General features: G+C 43.7%; 1 protein-coding gene across 1 annotated transcript in view; it reads right to left on the reverse strand.

Annotated features, from left to right (window-relative positions):
- Positions 1–1,045: 1,045 nt before the first annotated feature.
- LOC142489198 (pinopsin-like) overlaps positions 1,046–17,191 on the reverse strand; it is a 149,626-nt gene continuing 133,480 nt past the window's right edge. Inside the window, exons 3-5 of the mRNA XM_075589562.1 lie at positions 8,296–8,441; positions 2,040–2,279; positions 1,046–1,287 (exon numbers count right to left, since the gene is read on the reverse strand). Coding sequence (XP_075445677.1) covers positions 1,144–1,287; positions 2,040–2,279; positions 8,296–8,441 — 530 coding nt within the window. The 3' untranslated portion in view covers positions 1,046–1,143. The remainder of the gene's footprint in view (positions 1,288–2,039; positions 2,280–8,295; positions 8,442–17,191) is intronic.

Genomic DNA, 17,191 nt, shown 5'->3' on the forward strand with positions numbered 1-17,191 from the left:
GTGTGTCTGTGTGTCTGTGTGTCTGTGTGTCTGTGTGTCTGTGTGTCTGTGTGTCTGTGTGTCTGTGTGTCTGTGTGTCTGTGTGTCTGTGTGTCTGTGTGTCTGTGTGTCTGTGTGTCTGTGTGTCTGTGTGTCTGTGTGTCTGTGTGTCTGTGTGTCTGTGTGTCTGTGTGTCTGTGTGTCTGTGTGTCTGTGTGTCTGTGTGTCTGTGTGTCTGTGTGTCTGTGTGTCTGTGTGTCTGTGTGTCTGTGTGTCTGTGTGTCTGTGTGTCTGTGTGTCTGTGTGTCTGTGTGTCTGTGTGTCTGTGTGTCTGTGTGTCTGTCTGTGTGTCTGTCTGTGTGTGTGTCTGTCTGTGTGTCTGTGTGTCTGTGTGTCTGTCTGTGTGTCTGTCTGTGTGTGTGTCTGTCTGTGTGTGTGTCTGTCTGTGTGTGTGTCTGTCTGTGTGTGTGTCTGTGTCTCTGTGTGTGTGTGTGTGTCTCTGTGTGTGTGTGTGTGTGTGTCTGTGTGTGTGTGTGTGTGTGTCTGTGTGTGTGTGTGTCTCTGTGTGTGTGTGTGTAAATTTGGGGGGGGGGAGAGAAACTCAAGCAGGCTCTCCCAGCCGTGCAGTCTGGAGAAGCCATTGGTGAGTCTGCGAGGGGGAGGGCTGCGGGGGGAGAGGTTCTCGAGCAAGCTATCTCTGTCTGAGTCCCCGGCCTGGAGCAAGCCCCCCTCTCTCCTCCCTCCCGGCAGAGGTACAGGGAGGGGGTGTTCAGCAGTGTGTGTGTGTCTCCATCCGTCCACCGGTGACTCCTCCTGGTGGAAGCTGGCAACACTGACGGTCTCTTCTGCCAGGAGTGATGTCACTTCCATCACCACTGACTTCCATCTCCAATCAACTACATTTACGCCACTAAAAAAGTTTCACTTCAAAAAGCGGATTCCGGTTTACCCAAAAATAAAAAAAGGATATACATTTTTCAGGCTGTTTAAATAATGAACCTTTTTATTTTGATATATAATTTAAAGCAGTGAAATGCAAAATAACTTCAGATGAGGTACGGTATATTCTGTGCCCTTAGTGATTACAGGAAAAGTTCATCCATTTTTTATTATTTGTTTTGCTAGAGGATAGGGGATCAGCACTGGAGGTGGACAGGAAGAGGTTTATGCTGGTGTGACCTTATTTCCACCCTTCTCAGAAACCAAAGCAACATCTGTACGGCCACTGGGAACTGAACCACTGGACTCTCTCTCTCCAGCAAATGGGTTGCATCCACAGCACATAAGGGTTAACAAACAGTTCCGGAACTAAAAGCAAACAGATGCATTGCAGATCAATGAGAAGGATAATGAATGACTGACAAACTTCTGTTAAAACAAAAGGGCATCATAGATACATACACCATATTTGTCTTCATGCGCAAGTGCGCGTGTGCGCGTGTGTGTGCGTATAAAAGCAAATGTGGTGCAATTATGGGGGCAAGAAAATTGCCCCAAATGTAGGAAGGCAAAAAATCCCATTAGAATTACTTTTGCCCCAGAATTGCCCCACTTGTGCCGTGATACAAAGACCCTTTTATCAGTATGTATTGCAAATAAAAATATCACTTGTGATTACCATCCCAAGTCTCAGACAGGTCTGCAACCCTGCCTGTCCCCATTATCTCTTAGCATACAATGCTTCCACTGCAGAAAGTGATTTGGGGAAGTGACATACAAATGATCACACAGTGTCACATTTTGCTTCTTATCCATTTTAACATGTACCCCTATAGTTTATGGCTGCCATATTACACAACAGTCTGAGTTAAAGAATTGCATATACCTTTTGGGTTTCATATGTGTGAGGATAGTTTAATCAGTGTTTATGAGAAATACAAACTATTTTGTTCTGTAAAACTATGGGGGGATTTCTTAAGCTTTCACTGGTAAGTTTTTCATGTTACAGCAAAAACTGGAATCTGTCTGTGTTTTCCAGGAAATTTACTAAGCAGTGCTAAGCCTTAACTTTGTGGTCCTGATTGTACCAAGCAAAACTATTGAGTAAAGTACCTACAAACCTGCTTGTTCATGAAAACATAGATAATCGGGTTGTAGACAGTAGCTGTTTTCGAAAAGTATGAAGGCATTGATGCTAAGGTGGGTTGGATAACGATGGCCTTGTTGGTGGCCACCACAATAGCAAAAGTGGCATAAGGCAACCAGCAGATGAGAAAAGCTAGTACCATGGCAATAACCATCCTTGTAACCTCCCGCTCAGCCCGCTGGGTAGTCTCCGATTCTTTCTGTTGTTCTGCAGCCTACACCAAATGACAGAAAGAGTGTGATTATTTGTCACATCTTTTCAGTCAGTGTCATTATGTGATTGCTTCTCTGTTCCAGTTTCTATCCTAGAGGTATAAGAGTGAACATTAATATACTGTAAGTTGCATCTATATAAGAGCAAAAAGCCTTGCACTGAACAATATTCTTCTTCTAATACCATTAGGCTTGGTTAGCAATGTTAAGTTTATGCAAAAACAACAACTCAGAAATTAATGTAAATATCAAAAGATATTATTCTGACTAGGGACTGCATTATTAATTAGAAATAAATCTCATTAATTATGCAAATCCACTGCTGTAACTACTGTAGCTGATATTTATTTTTCATATTACAGCCAAAACTGGGATCTGTCTGTCTGGTCCAGCAGATTTACTAAACAGTGCTAAGCCTTAGCTTTGTGATCCTCATTGTACCAAGCAAACCCATTATTCAGTCAAGTAACCACAATCCAGCTTAATCATACCCACAGCGGTCACATGAATTCTTCTGGTTCAGATAAAGAAACAAATACAATTTACAAACAGAGAAGCATGGATTTGTTTCGGTGTGATGAACACGATTTATCCTAGAAAACAAGCAAATGTGCCAAGACTTTCACGGACTTCAAAGAGTTTCTTGAATGTTGGCCCTTGTGATATACAGTGAATGTCATAAGCAGGTGTGGCTCTAGTTTTTTTGAGACCCATCCCTCTCAACAGTGTCACAGTGTCCAATATAGTAAACGTGATGCCCCTTTCTGAATGAAAATAAAAAGATTTAACCTAACAATATTGAACTTTGAAAATAGACTTTAAGGCATAATGGGACATTAACTTAGTCATATTTAGGTCATGTTAGTTCACTTAATTAAGTTCTATGGATCTAGGCCTCTGTGTAGTGCCGGCAAAGCAGAGAACCGTTGCTTAGATCTTTATTAATCAGATGCAATCTATCAGTGAATCCCTAGCAGCTCTCCAGATCTCACAGTATGGAATTTATTTATTTATTTTATTTATAAAATATTTTACCAGGAAGTAATACATTGAGAGTTACCTCTCGTTTTCAAGTAAATTGAAATTGTAGAAAGTCACTGACTGGGCCTGCCTCATTAATAGAGGTCAGAGCAATGCACCTCAGCTCTGAAGGCAGGACAGAAGGAGTCGGCTTGGGCAGACTGCAACAGGTTAATAGTAGCCTGACAATGTCCAATGGCAAGCTTCTATTTCAAATCCTGAAACTGCAATGGGGGATAAATGGGGCCTTCTGAATCTGTGGTGACCCTAAGCAACTTCTTAGTCAGATTATATGGTGGAGCCACCTCTGGTCATAAGGGCACCAAAAGTATCAGGCCTCTTGCATTAGAAACATCTGTTATATTTACAGAACCTTCAACTTTGTTTTTGTTTTTATATTTTAATTCATAGATGTCATTAGTAGGGAGAAAAATGACACCCAAGAATGTAATATTACATATTTTAAATAATATTTGCATCAGGTAAATCCTCTCATAAAAAACTTTTATTATTCCATGCAACCACTCCTAAAACTGAACACTTGATTGTGGGTAATATATGATAATGCTAAAAAATAGTATAAAACTACAATCTCAATTTCAATTCAAAAGCAATAAACCTCTGTTTAAACATAGCTTCATTCTATGGAAAAATTCCTGATTCATTAACAGTCTCCAAATTCTTTTACATACAGTAGCATTAACAACTTGTAGTTATTGGATCTGCAGTTTATAAACTGTTGAAGAGGTGAGAACCTTTCTAGCCTTTTCTTTGTATGCACAATATGTGTATAAGTCTATATTGATAATTTACAGCTTTGGACCAACATGAAAATTATACATATGTATTTATCTTTTTTTATGCTGTTCCAATACCTTTTGCAGAATGTAGATGTGACGGTGAGCTGGTATCCAGGCGCAATAATAAAGGTTAAGCCCACTTGTTTGTCCCTGTTCCGTGTTTTGGGTCTGTGACTGTGTAAATTATCCGACAAAGAATTTCTGTGTTTTTGCCTTTCCAGTAGTGCCGGTAAGCAGAGATTGCTAGGCTAGGAGTTTCAGGGTGAGTTCTGTGGAGAACGTATTCTCAGATTGTGGCTATGTAGCGGGGTCCCTGAGTTACAGAATACACCAAAGATGTACCCGAGAGTTAGGTAAGATTCTCGGATACATTGAAGCACAGTGCTCCGGTCAAAATCCTACCCTGAAACATTCTTACGACTCACCGCCAGGAGTCCCTGCTTCAGCACAGACCAGAAAGGTAAAAAGGGCATAGGGGTCAAGGTATCCCCAGAATGGTACAGGGGTCCCTAGTATAAGGGGGATACCCAGTTCATGCCTAGGTCACCCTGACCCTGGTATAGGAGTTCAGGGAGTGCTCCAGCTACAGTACATGAAAAAGCTTTGAGGTTTTTATTTGTGTGCCAAATGTAAAGTCAGGTTTCTACAGTGTGGCAGGGTAAGGCTAGTAAGAGTAAAGAGTATATCTTTTTATTCTATCCCTGCCACCAGAAAGGGGCACTTAGACATTTTTTAGCACAAGATACAGTTTAAAGGTATATTTTATTAAAGGATTATACTTAATAGGTATATATGCTGGTAATGTTTATATGAACTGTGGGATTTCCAAGTCCCAGTTTCCAAGAGACCAGATGGCCACCAAGCTTGGTGCCACTGTGTCTGCACAGGTCCCAGACTTGAAAGCCTCAGGGATGCCAAGGTGCTGAAAAAGGCGGGCTACTGAAGTTACACTCAAGTACCCATGCCCTGGTATAACAAAGGGCTATCCGGCCATCATTTGCCAGCCCCAGACTTTGAGGAGCCTGGCATAGCAGGGGGTTCAAAATGCTAAGAGGCAGAGGTGCCAGGTTGGCGCATGCCCCTTAGCAGAATTGAAATCGGGGCCTTTCCGGCAAAGCAGCGATAGGCTGGCAGAGAAAATTCCACGCGCTGATTGGCTGTAGTGTTGTGTGAATGGGACTCCAAAACCTATAACAAACCTTGCAGCCAATCAGGATGGCAGACTACAAGCGCAAAACCAAATTCAAGATTCCAAAAAGATGCTCTGAGAGAAATAGACGCGAGTGTAAGGAATCGGGGAATGCGTCCCTTGCGGCGTGTTCCCTCCTTACCTCCTGCTGCACAGCATCCCGCTGCAAGTGATTTCAGAGTGCATCCCCCGCGGCATGCTTCTTCTTTGCCTCCTGCTGTATGGTCTCCTGCGCACCATACAGAGCGCGCGCGCCCAAGCAGGGCTTTCACAGTTCCTATGGAGATTGGCTCTGCCCCTCCTCTTGTGCCACGTGGCGCGCACACTTGTTGCGCATGCATCGCTCCACAGCTGCACGTCAACTCTAATATTGCCCTCACCTGTCTCCTGCCTCTCACCGCCTATCCCTGCCTACGCAGAGGTCGCTCCTCCACTCCACCCACTTCTCTCATTGGACTCCTGCCTCCATATATGCTCAGCTCTCACTTCCTCTTTGGCTGAGCATAGTTATTGATAGCCTTGTGTTCCCAGTCTCTGTCTCTGCCTTGTGCCTTCTACTTTTGTTAACCTGTTGCTGCTTGCTTCACTGTGTACCGACCCGGCTAGACTTAGGGCCCTGCTCTTGATTATCGACCCCGGCTTGCCTCACACCATCCGACCTTCTCCATTCCTGACCACGGCAAACGGACCAATTACTACTCTCCTGGCTCCAACATTTGACCACGGCACTATGGACTCGGACTATCCCCCTGGCACCTACCCCCGACCTTGGCAAGTATCACGACTAACCCACTCTCTCCAACCCAGACCCAGCGATTTTGACTATCCACCCTCCAGGTGTGCCTCTGCTGCTGCAGGTGTGCAGTTCTATACTTTCCCACCTCAGTACCGGGTGTAACGCGCAGCTCACCACAAACGAAGCGCGACCGCAGTGCTGAGGTAGGGAATTGTATAACGCCAACCCACATCCGCGCGGGTGTGCCTAGAATGTAGGATGGCCGTGCAAGCCGGGTCAGGAGTACAGAGTGTAGAATAGTAGAAAGTACTTGCCGGGTCTGGACTGGAGAGTAGCGGATCATTGGGGTACTAGCCAAGGTCAGGACTGGAGATAGCAGCATAGTCGTAGTGAGGATAGCCGAGATCAGGGTTGGAGAATTCAAAGTAGTCGTACGTAAGCCAGGTCAGGAGAGGAGAAGTGTGGGGTCCAATGAATGTAGCAGGGTCTGGCAGCAACAGGAACAAGGCAGGCACAAGGCAGGAATCTCAAGGTACAAGGCAGAATGCAGCAAGGCATGGCGTCACACACAAGGTTATGCTCAGCAATGAGTGTCTGGGCTAAGCAGGTATTTATGGGACTCCCCTCCAATGGTATGCCGGGGTGGAGCAATGGAACGAGATCCGATAGGCTGCTGGGTCACACAGGTGTGCCCTATTGTGCAGCCTGATTGGGTGCAGAGGTGGGGTTAGGTCCCATGTGCATCACCAATGTGGAAGGCTGGCGACTCGGTCGCATGTTGCTCGGTCACTGCGCATGTCCATCCGCCGAACACGCCGAAGTCTGGAGGGGAGTCCAAGGGTGCACTGGCCCGCATATGTCATCGAGTTCAGGGGGCGGAGACTAGTGCGCACATCTCTCCCACGCCGTGTATGCTCAGCACTAGAGCGGGGGTGGAGACTGGGGATGAACCCGGAGGGGAGGTTGGACGAACGAGCCTGCTGCATGTTAGCGCAGGGGTGGAGACTGGGGGCAGAGCTGGTGGGAGGGCAGACCAATCACGCACGCGCGTAGCTGGACCATCGCAACATTGCGCATCCTGGGTGCCTGCCATGGTTGAAGGTTTTAGGTGAGGAGATGGTTTCCAGCCACCAGGATGGCGAATCCTCAATGTACCCCCCCCCCCCTCTAGGAGTGACCTCCGGGCGACTCCACGATGGCTTGTCCGGGAAATTTCGAGTGAAATATGTGGATCAACCTGGCTGTGTGAATACGGGGGCTCGGAATCCAAGATCTTTCTTCCGGACCGAAACCCCTCCAGTGTACAAGATATTGTAGTGAACCTCTAGAAATCTTGGAGTCCAGAATGGACTGTATCTCATACTCGGGTTGCCCCTTAACCATGTGAGAAGAAGTGGGTGGAACAGGAACTGAGTAAGAGTTCTGAGTCACTGGTTTAAGAAGAGAAACATGAAAAATGGATGGAATCCTCATAGATGGACTTGTACAGACTTAATTTTGTAGCCATTCGGACTACAAAAGTTTAGTTTTTAAGCCCAGATCCCCAGTAAGTGTGTTTTCTATTTCATATTGTGATCAATTGTGTGTGTCTTTTCCTGGAAAAATTAGAATTTATTTTACCTCCTTGTTTTGCTCGATCATATGATAAAAGGTGTTAATGAATCACATGATATGTTCACATGATAAAAGGTGTTAATGAACCTGATCTCCCATGACAGTAGATCATAACTGATATTGCATCTTGGTACTAACATCTGCAACCCTAATATAATGTGATGATCTGATTATGCTACCTCTCAAGATACAGGACAGTAAAGCCCCAAATGCAGTATAAAAAAAGGCTAAAATGAAGAAAGTGGTGCTATTCCATATGATAGTCTCCAGTGCCAAAAGACACTTTATGGGTTGTAAGTTGACTTCAGGTGTCAGACAATGACTTATAGCATGGTCCAGCTTGGTACATATGGGCTTTAGTGTCTTTAAAACTGGAACAAAAGAGAAGCATCTGAGCAAAATAACTTAATTGCCCCACTTTCCCAACAGTACATATATCTATTCATTGTGATTTAACTACTGCAAATATTTGAACAAGATTTTAATACTATACTGTAACTGTATGAGCAACAGTATTGCATAAAATAAATATTTGAATCACCTTACAAATACATAGTGTGATAGTTGGAAAGGGAACTTTCATTAATATTGAAAAACAGTACTTTATTTTAAGAATAATGTTAACTTTTATAAAGACCCCATTGAATTTTTGTACTTACAGCTCGCAGTGTCAGTAACAGGCTTGCGTAGGAGAAGATGATCGTACCAAGAGGCATCATAAAGCAAGTAATAAACAAAGCCATAATGTAACTGTTGTTATTGCTGCCTCCAGTGTACCAGTTGGGTCCACAGGATGTCCCCAAACCTAGATTAAAATATATTGTAATTGCTGAGTAAAAAAGAAGGTGTAATTCCTATTACTTTGCAAAATTTTAATTGAAAACAACTTGACAATTTAATAGTCTTTCTTAAACAATTGTAATAATACTTAAAGCAAACATTTATCTTTGTCCTCCCGTTCTCTGTACAGGGGAGTGTTTGTCCATCAAGTTACTCAACCTCTAGACCACCTTGTTCCCATTAGATGATCAATAAAGATAAAAATGGAGGAGAAATATAGCTTTGCCTGTGCAAACTCCGGCTCTGCATATAGTCATATCAAACAAAAGAGAGCCAGAAGAAATGAAGGGCCATATTTACTAAGCAGTGCTTCTCCACAACACAATGTATACTGTAGCACTAGAATGCACCTTATGGCCCACTTTACAGTATTGGAATGTGCTTTATGGCCCTAAGTCTCTGCTGTCTCAGCTTACCAAGTGTACAAACTGCTTTTGAAAGATATTTTAAAAATATAATTTCTGTAGCTCATAGCCATTGGCATGTACAGTATGCTTTATTAAGCATGTATATGATTTAGTAAGCATTAATAAAGCATGCATTCCTGTCCCTTTCATGCTTTTTTGCCTCTAAACATCTGGAACAGCTTGTATATTTAAACATGATTTCTATCCTCTGTTCCTATGTTCCCTAAATCCCTTCCAATTAGGTTTTCAACACTTTTCACTCAGCTGAAACTACCCTCAGCAAAGTAGCAAGCAACATCCATATCCCAGGGTTATTAATTTCTTCTCATTCTCTCAACCTGTCTAAAGCCTGTGATACTGTTGACTCTCCTGTTCACACTCAACTCCCTTGGTGTTTGGAACAAAGCCCTTTGCTGTATTTATTTTCACCTCTCATATTCACCCATCTTTTAGTGTACTATATCTATTGCTAACATCTCTTCTTCCTCTGTTGATCTAACTATTTGGTGTATCTCCGTTTATCTATTCAATCTGAATCTCACATCTGCAATACAGTCCCAGGTCTTCAACTATCTCACTGCAATATCATCTTGGAGGGCAGCTAAATGCCATAAACTTATTATGTCTGTGACAGAAGAGGCAGCATACTGCACCGACACACTTTATTCGAGCAAATACCCGGTATGTACCTGGCAGATACCTGGAATGCGCCGCTCCTCACCTCTGACAAGCCCCGTTGCGTTTGCCTTCCCAGCCTGGGTTCATGCCTGGCTGATGGGCGGCTGATTTGTTAAATTATAATGATTAGGATTTAATAGGCTGCAATGCTTCGCGTGTCTACAAGATGGCATAAATTCATGAATTGTAATGCAGTATATATATATATACTGTGCAGTATTGCAGCCAGCGGGAATAAAATGCTTCAATCCCTGCCTAGAAAATAACCCAATATACTCGGGCAGAAAACAGTCACAAACCTCAATACACCCGGGTATACCCGAATTCGTGGGACTAGCCGAGCTCGAATAAAGTGTGTCGCCAGTGTAGCATCCGCACATTAAAGGTTATGCTCACCCGCTGCCTCTGACAATCAATATGGCTACTTAGCTGTAGTGGTTAAGGGCCCTACCCCTGTGTAAATAGTTGGTACATTGTATATGTTAAATGCATTACTGTGTGATGTGTTATTGTTAACCACATTATTATTGTGTCCATATTGAATGCATTATATTTGTCTGTGGCATTGTTGGGTTTGGGAACAGGTCGGCTGCCTTCTGAGAGCACTCTAACGTCAATGCCACTTCCCCTCATTGCCTGTGTGGGTTTCCCACAACTCCTGGTCCTGACCTTTGGGCAGTACGTGTAGCCATAACTGCACGCCCATCTGTGATTGTTCTCGGCCTCCCAGTGCCCTTTAGATTGAATGGCTGATTAAATAAACTGTACTCTCCATGTTTTCAGATGGGAACCAGGGAACTATACAAGGGCTAGCCCAATGAGAATTCTAGAGTGTTCAGGAAAAGTCTAAGGGGCCTATGCAGTAAGCGTTCATAAGCCACTTATCAAGCACTTATCGCCCAAAATGCCTACTGCTATTCAGTAAGCGGTGATAAGTGGGTAATAAAAGACTGAATCACCCGCCAAAAATTGCTCATAAAAAAAATCACAGAGGCAGTGGTGATAAGCCACTTATCGCCGCTTTTCAGCAAGTTCATAAACTCGCGCAATTCTAGTAGCAGTGATTAGGCTATGAACGCCTATCACGCACTAGAATGGTGATTTTATCACAAAATCCTCACGCCAGAAAAAGTAAGCATGAAGGTGTTGGAAACCTGCAAAGAAGCCGAGATGGGACTTAGAAAAAAAAGGCATTTTTCCTTCATAGGATTGATGCCGGGAATCTCTGGAGCTGATATCCATTAATATTAGCACCAGAGACCCTTGGCATGAATCCTATGCAATAAAAATAAATTTACAGTAAACTTTATTACAACAGCAGATAGCCTCAGGGACCCCCCTACTTCCCAAGATACAGGCCCCATTATGGGGTTCCGGTATCTCCTATGCATTTAAATGTCCGCATCACGTGACCATGGGAATAAAATGCATAGGAGATACCGGCACCCCATAACGGGGCCTGTATCTCGGGAAGTAGGGTGTCCCTGAGGCTGAAACCAATGCGGTTCAGCTCAGGAGACCCCCTGCTCATCTAAACTATTAACAAAATTTAAATTTATACACATACATTTCGGGCGAGATCTGCACAGGAAGAGACGGCTCTCTCGGAGCAGCTCTCTCTGCCGCAGATACAACTTGCCAGGTAAGGCCTTTTCACAGGGTTGTTCATCAGATCCCCGGCTATTCGCCCATTTTGTGAATTTTGCTATGACAGGTAATAAAGGCTTTCAGAATACCATGATTGCAACGCTCATAATAATGGTGATTTAAATGGCCCATGATTTTTTTAATGAACCATTAGTGCATAGGCCCCTTAGTGTCCTGTGTTACTATTTGTGGATTGTTTTTGAGGCATCACACTGCGGCAGTTGCAGGCACTCAACAAAGCCTTTCCTGTTTCCAGAGACATTGTGGTCTGGAAGGACTCTATCCACAGGATAAACTATTTTTGGCTGCATCCTGCATCATAGTACTGTAGACAGGGTATGCTCTATATTTTCCTCTTTTATTTCAATCGGCGTATGTTTGTATTGTTGTTGCTGTTACCTGTTTATATAACAGTGTTATCCAAGAAGGATCAAAAAAGTATCCCCATAGCACCCGGCACTCAATGCTGGAAAGAATTGCACTGGACGACAATAATCCGACAGGAAAAATTACCTTTATCAACAACTGTATAGGGAATTAGTAACCCTTATACCAAAAAGTCCAAAGAAAATAATAAAGTTTTATTAGTCTAAATACTCATTAAAAACACACATATACATCATTCAAAACTATTAAAATTCCCCATTCAGAGGTGGCTAGTATAATCAGTATTAATTCAGTAAACTATGTCCATTGATAGGAACTCTAGTGATTCTCATACATTCATATCAGTGATTCATGTTGTGTTAAATTCTATAGAGAGTTTCAAGTATCGCACTATATTTATTCAGGCTTGTTGGTGTAGCATATCCTTGCATGGATAAATATATTCCCTATTTGTATATATTTATTTATTTGTTAGGATAGCCCTATAGATGTGCTGGATCATATGTCAATACATATAGTTAACTTGCAACATATCCTGGTGTTTGTTGTTCAGCAATCCCTATATAGGTTGTAACATAGGGGTTAAAATAACTGCAAACAATCTACGTGGCATATCATGCCTAGAGTATGTATAAGGGCGCCAAGTTGGTGTTATACAGCCCCAAAATGTTGTGTGATCACAGCGGATCATATGACAAGTCTGTGTCAGGACTCAGCAAAGAATACAAGCCTGTCTTCTCTCAATGCGGCTGATCACTGAATGTCGCCACCTCTGATGACGTCAGCGAGTGACGTCTATTCCCGACGACCATTTCACGTAAGGCTACGCTTCTTCAGGGGAGGAGGAGTCTCATCCTGGACTTAATGGCAAGTATTTATATGTTTCCTCATTCGATGATCCCGCCCCTCTTTACGTCAGGGGGCAGGATTATACCCGTGATCCTCCTAATGTATATTTCTTATATGGCTGTGTCTTCATTGTTTCTTTTATCTCCATAATAAAGAAATAAAATTATTCAGGTACTGACTATGTTGTCTCATTGTGTATGTAATTTATTATGTCTCAGGGCATTCAGGATCCATGATAGTATTGAATAAGCAAACGAGGGGGAAGGGGGGATGGGGAAACCCTCGCTACTGCTGGCTGGAAATGGCTAAAGTGGAGGTGCTACTATCAGGGGAAACCAGAAATAGAACAACAACAAGAGAGCAAGAGCCACAAGGAGAGCACTCTTCCACTAATATGAACAGGTGTAACTAGAATACATGTGTTGAAAGGGAGGAGTGAGTGAACAATAAAATATAATATTTATTTGAGTCGTAACTCAGAAGGTTAAAATAATAGTGGACCGCTGTCGATCCAATGGGTAGTGTTGTGAGCCAATAAACAGCGAATTTAAAATGTGGACGAATGAACCAAAGTAGTAGTCATTGTGCTATCTAAACTCCTATGATGGCTGGTACCATCCACTACCAATGTGTTAACAATTACCACCGCGATGTAGGGTGATGTGTGAATGACCTATAATAGGTAGTGGCATACAGAGGTAAATAGTCACAGTGAATACCTAAGTAGCCCAATATACAAGATTAGATGCTGTATCAAAGGTTAGCAATGCAGTGCACAAATAGTGCCTGCACACACATCGAGGTCCAGTTTGCAGAGTGTCGTGTGTGGATAGTGGTAGGCTATCCAGACTCCTAGAGTATGCACCTAAAGCATACCCAGCTGTTCAGAGTCTTGATCAAACCCTCCCAGAGTATATATGGAATGGTGTGGTGATAGCTGCTTCGTGAGTATTTTAGCACAGTGACTGCCTATACCACATACATCAATAGGTCACAGAGATATCAGTTATTACTATGACAGTACACACGTAGTGCCTGTTAACATGTATTGATCCAAAGATAAGGGACCTGGGGTTACCAGGTATATATCCAGGCAATGTGAAGAGCAGAATGGTAGCTGCTCCTACAGTGCGCAGGTCGTGCCTATTAGCATTGGCATATATTCATGTATGCATCAGACCTTGTGATTACTCAATTTCAGTGGCTCCTAAGGCAGTACACAAGTAGTGTCTGTCAACATGATATTAGAACCCTGGAGTTGCCATGTAAGTAACCAGACAATGTGGAGAGCAGAGTAGTAGCTGCTCTTACAGTGCACAAATCGTGCCTGTTAGCATAGGCATATATTCATGTGTGCATCAGGCCATGTGGTAGGCGAAGTCAGTGGCTCCTATGGCAGTACACAAGTAGTGTCTGTCAACATGAAACTGGTGAGAATCACAGGATTCATTCGTACTGTGCAAGCAGGCATACCTCTCAAGACGTGGCTGGGCCCCCGCAAATAAATACCGGGTGCTCAAGTGTATCAGCCTGAGGTGCGCCCGTGCTTAAAATTATTCATAGAATATTACAATAGCAAAACCCCATAGCGGGGGCTGCTGGGGATAGGAAGCGCTCCGACCGCAAGCGCATGTCCCACCCCTCTGACGTGATGACGTCATCAATCGCCGATGTACGTTTCGCTTGCACTGCTTTGTCAAGGCTGGGGAGGGGCACTGATAGTGCTCCTAATATATACGGTAAGCAGTCCTCTGATTGGTGATGACACGTTCCTTGATTTGCATGTTTAGCAGTGTATACCTGCATGGTGGGTGTTCCAACCCAAGCCCTACTCGGGACAGGAGAGAATACAAGTGTCTACCTAAACTGTTAATACATGGTGAGCACATAAACAGTATCAGGCACTAAAAGTGCAGGAGGAAATAATGGTAGTAAGGCGCCTCGTGGGTTAAATGAGGGGTTTGTATTCAGCCCCTTCATTTGACCACAAGCAGTTGCCCTTACAACCATTATTTCCTATAGCCTTGACAAAGCAGTACAAGCGAAACGTACGTCGGCGATTGATGACGTCATCACGTCAGAGGTGCGGGACATGCGCTTGCGGTCGGAGCGCTTCCTATCCCCAGCAGCCCCCGCTATGGGGTTTTGCTATTGTTATATTCTATGAATAATTTTAAGCACGGGCGCACCTCAGGCTGATACACTTGAGCACCCGGTATTTATTTGCGGGGGCCCAGCCACGTCTTGAACGGTATGCCTGCTTGCACAGTACGAATTAATCCTGTGATTCTCACCAGCTTCATGTTGACAGACACTACTTGTGTACTGCCATAGGAGCCACTGACTTCGCCTACCACACGGTCTGATGCATACTGTACATGAATATATGCCAATGCTTATTGGCACGACCTGCGCACTGTAAGAGCAGCTACCATTCTGCTCTTCACATTGCCTGGATATATACCTGGTAACCCCAGGGCCCTTATCTTTGGATCAATACATGTTAACAGGCACTACGTGTGTACTGTCATAGTAATAACTGATATCTCTGTGACCTATTGATGTATGTGTTATAGGCAGTCACTGTGCTAAAATACTCACGAAGCAGCTACCACCACACCATTCCATATATACTCTGGGAGGGTTTGATCAAGACTCTGAACAGCTGGGTATGCTTTACAGTAGGTGCATACTCTAGGAGTCTGGATAGCCTACCACTATCCACACACGACACTCTACAAACTGGACCTCGATGTGTGTGCAGGCACTATTTGTGCACTGCATTGCTAACCTTTGATACAGCATCTAATCTTGTATATTGGGCTACTTAGGTATTCACTGTGACTATTTACCTCTGTATGCCACTACCTATTATAGGTCATTCACACATCACCCTACATCGCGGTGGTAATTGTTAGCACATTGGTAGTGGATGGTACCAGCCATCATAGGAGTTTAGATAGCACAGTGACCACTACTTTGGTTCATTCGTCCACATTTTAAATTCGCTGTTTATTGGCTCACAGCACTACCCATTGGATTGACAGCGTTCCACCATTATTTTAACCTTCTAAGTTACGACTCAAATAAATATTATATTTTATTGTTCACTCACTCCTCCCTTTCAACACATGTATTCTAGTTACACCTGTTCATATTAGTGGAAGAGTGCTCTCCTTGGGGCTCTTGCTCTCTTGTTGTTGTAGTATTTAATTAGTGAAGGTAAGTATCGGTTGCTGCAAATAAACCTCAGGCGGATAATGTTATGTAGCTGCAGCAAAGACAGTAACTAATCAAAAGTCCTGGAGTGTGAATGGAATATGGCTAGAGATGAACTGTCGCGGCCGAGTTTATTCTTACCTTTGCCCGGTCTCGGCCGCGACAGAAACCGGGCGTGCGCCGAGGTGTCCCGGGCGCGCGCCGGAGACTCGGAGGATCGGTCCTCCGATCAGGGCTTCCCCCTCCCCTCTCTGGATCCGCCGGGTCCCCCGGAGCCCCCCACCGCAATCCCCCACATCGCGGGACACCAGGGCTACCTCGGGGAGCCCTGGGCACGCGCGCCATGCGCGCACGCTCCCGATGAAGCGTGTCCGTGCATCGATGACGCGCGGCATGCCGAGGGAAAGAAACGAGCAAGCCGGGAAACCTCCCGGCTTGCGGCACTAGCCAAATGAGGATAAAGTGTGCCGCCTCTGTAGCCTTGCTTATAATCATATGGCAGCATCTGAATAAGTGTATTGCATGGGTAATATAATTCACTAAAGTGCATAAATATAAAATTGTAAAAAAATACATATAAATAGAGATATTGATGTGGAAAATGAACCCATTAAAGGTATGGTTAGGTGTCTGGTGTAGGAATGAATAAGTGCTATATGATCTGCCCAAAGCGGTCAATACAGATCCCAAATTAACTTATACTATATAGCTGGATCCCCATGTGTAATATTCATACATGTGATTACAAATGATAATAAAATTATAAAATAATTATAAAAATTCCAATTGGGTTGGGTGTATGATGTAGGATTGAAAAAAGTGCTGTATGGTCTGCCCAAAGCGGTCGAAGCAAATCCCAAAAATATCTACTATTGTATATCTGGATCCCCATGTGTAATAATCATAGTGAAATGATATATTGTGATTAAAGTTAATTAGTGTTACTCACCCCTTGAGATTATTAGGATTATACAATAGTACAGAGTATTGCTGCCTCTAAATATATTGCAGATAGGAGGAATAAATAAATCCTTCGTTGAGTCCCAGAGGGGAGAGGGTTTTCAACTGGTATATCCAGCGACATTCTTTTTGTAGTAGTTTCTTGTCCCACTCTCCCCCTCTAGGGTCTCTAGGGATAGATTCAATCCCACTGAAGCGCATCACACTCGAGTCACCTTTGTGTGTATTGTAAAATATGTCTTGCCACTGGGGTATCTACAGCATTTCGTACTCTTCCCACATGTTCCAGGACTCTAGTTTTTAACGGTCTGTGGGTTTTACCCACATACTTTAGATTTAAGACTAAACCACGACCCACCAACATATACCCCAAAACACAGGAATCCTCTACTGAGTGGGAAGCCTCTGCAAGTGATCACGAGGTAGATACAGGTATACACCCACAAGATACATCTAATCAAGGAGAAGAAGCTCTCTTTCCCCTACCACAGAGACAAGGTACTTTTTTAGAGAACCCTGGGCTCTACCCCATACCAAACATATGGAGGAGGACGAGGAGGGGAAAGGG

The sequence above is a fragment of the Ascaphus truei genome, chromosome 3, assembly GCF_040206685.1.
Source record: "Ascaphus truei isolate aAscTru1 chromosome 3, aAscTru1.hap1, whole genome shotgun sequence".
NCBI classification, from domain to species: Eukaryota; Metazoa; Chordata; class Amphibia; order Anura; family Ascaphidae; genus Ascaphus; species Ascaphus truei.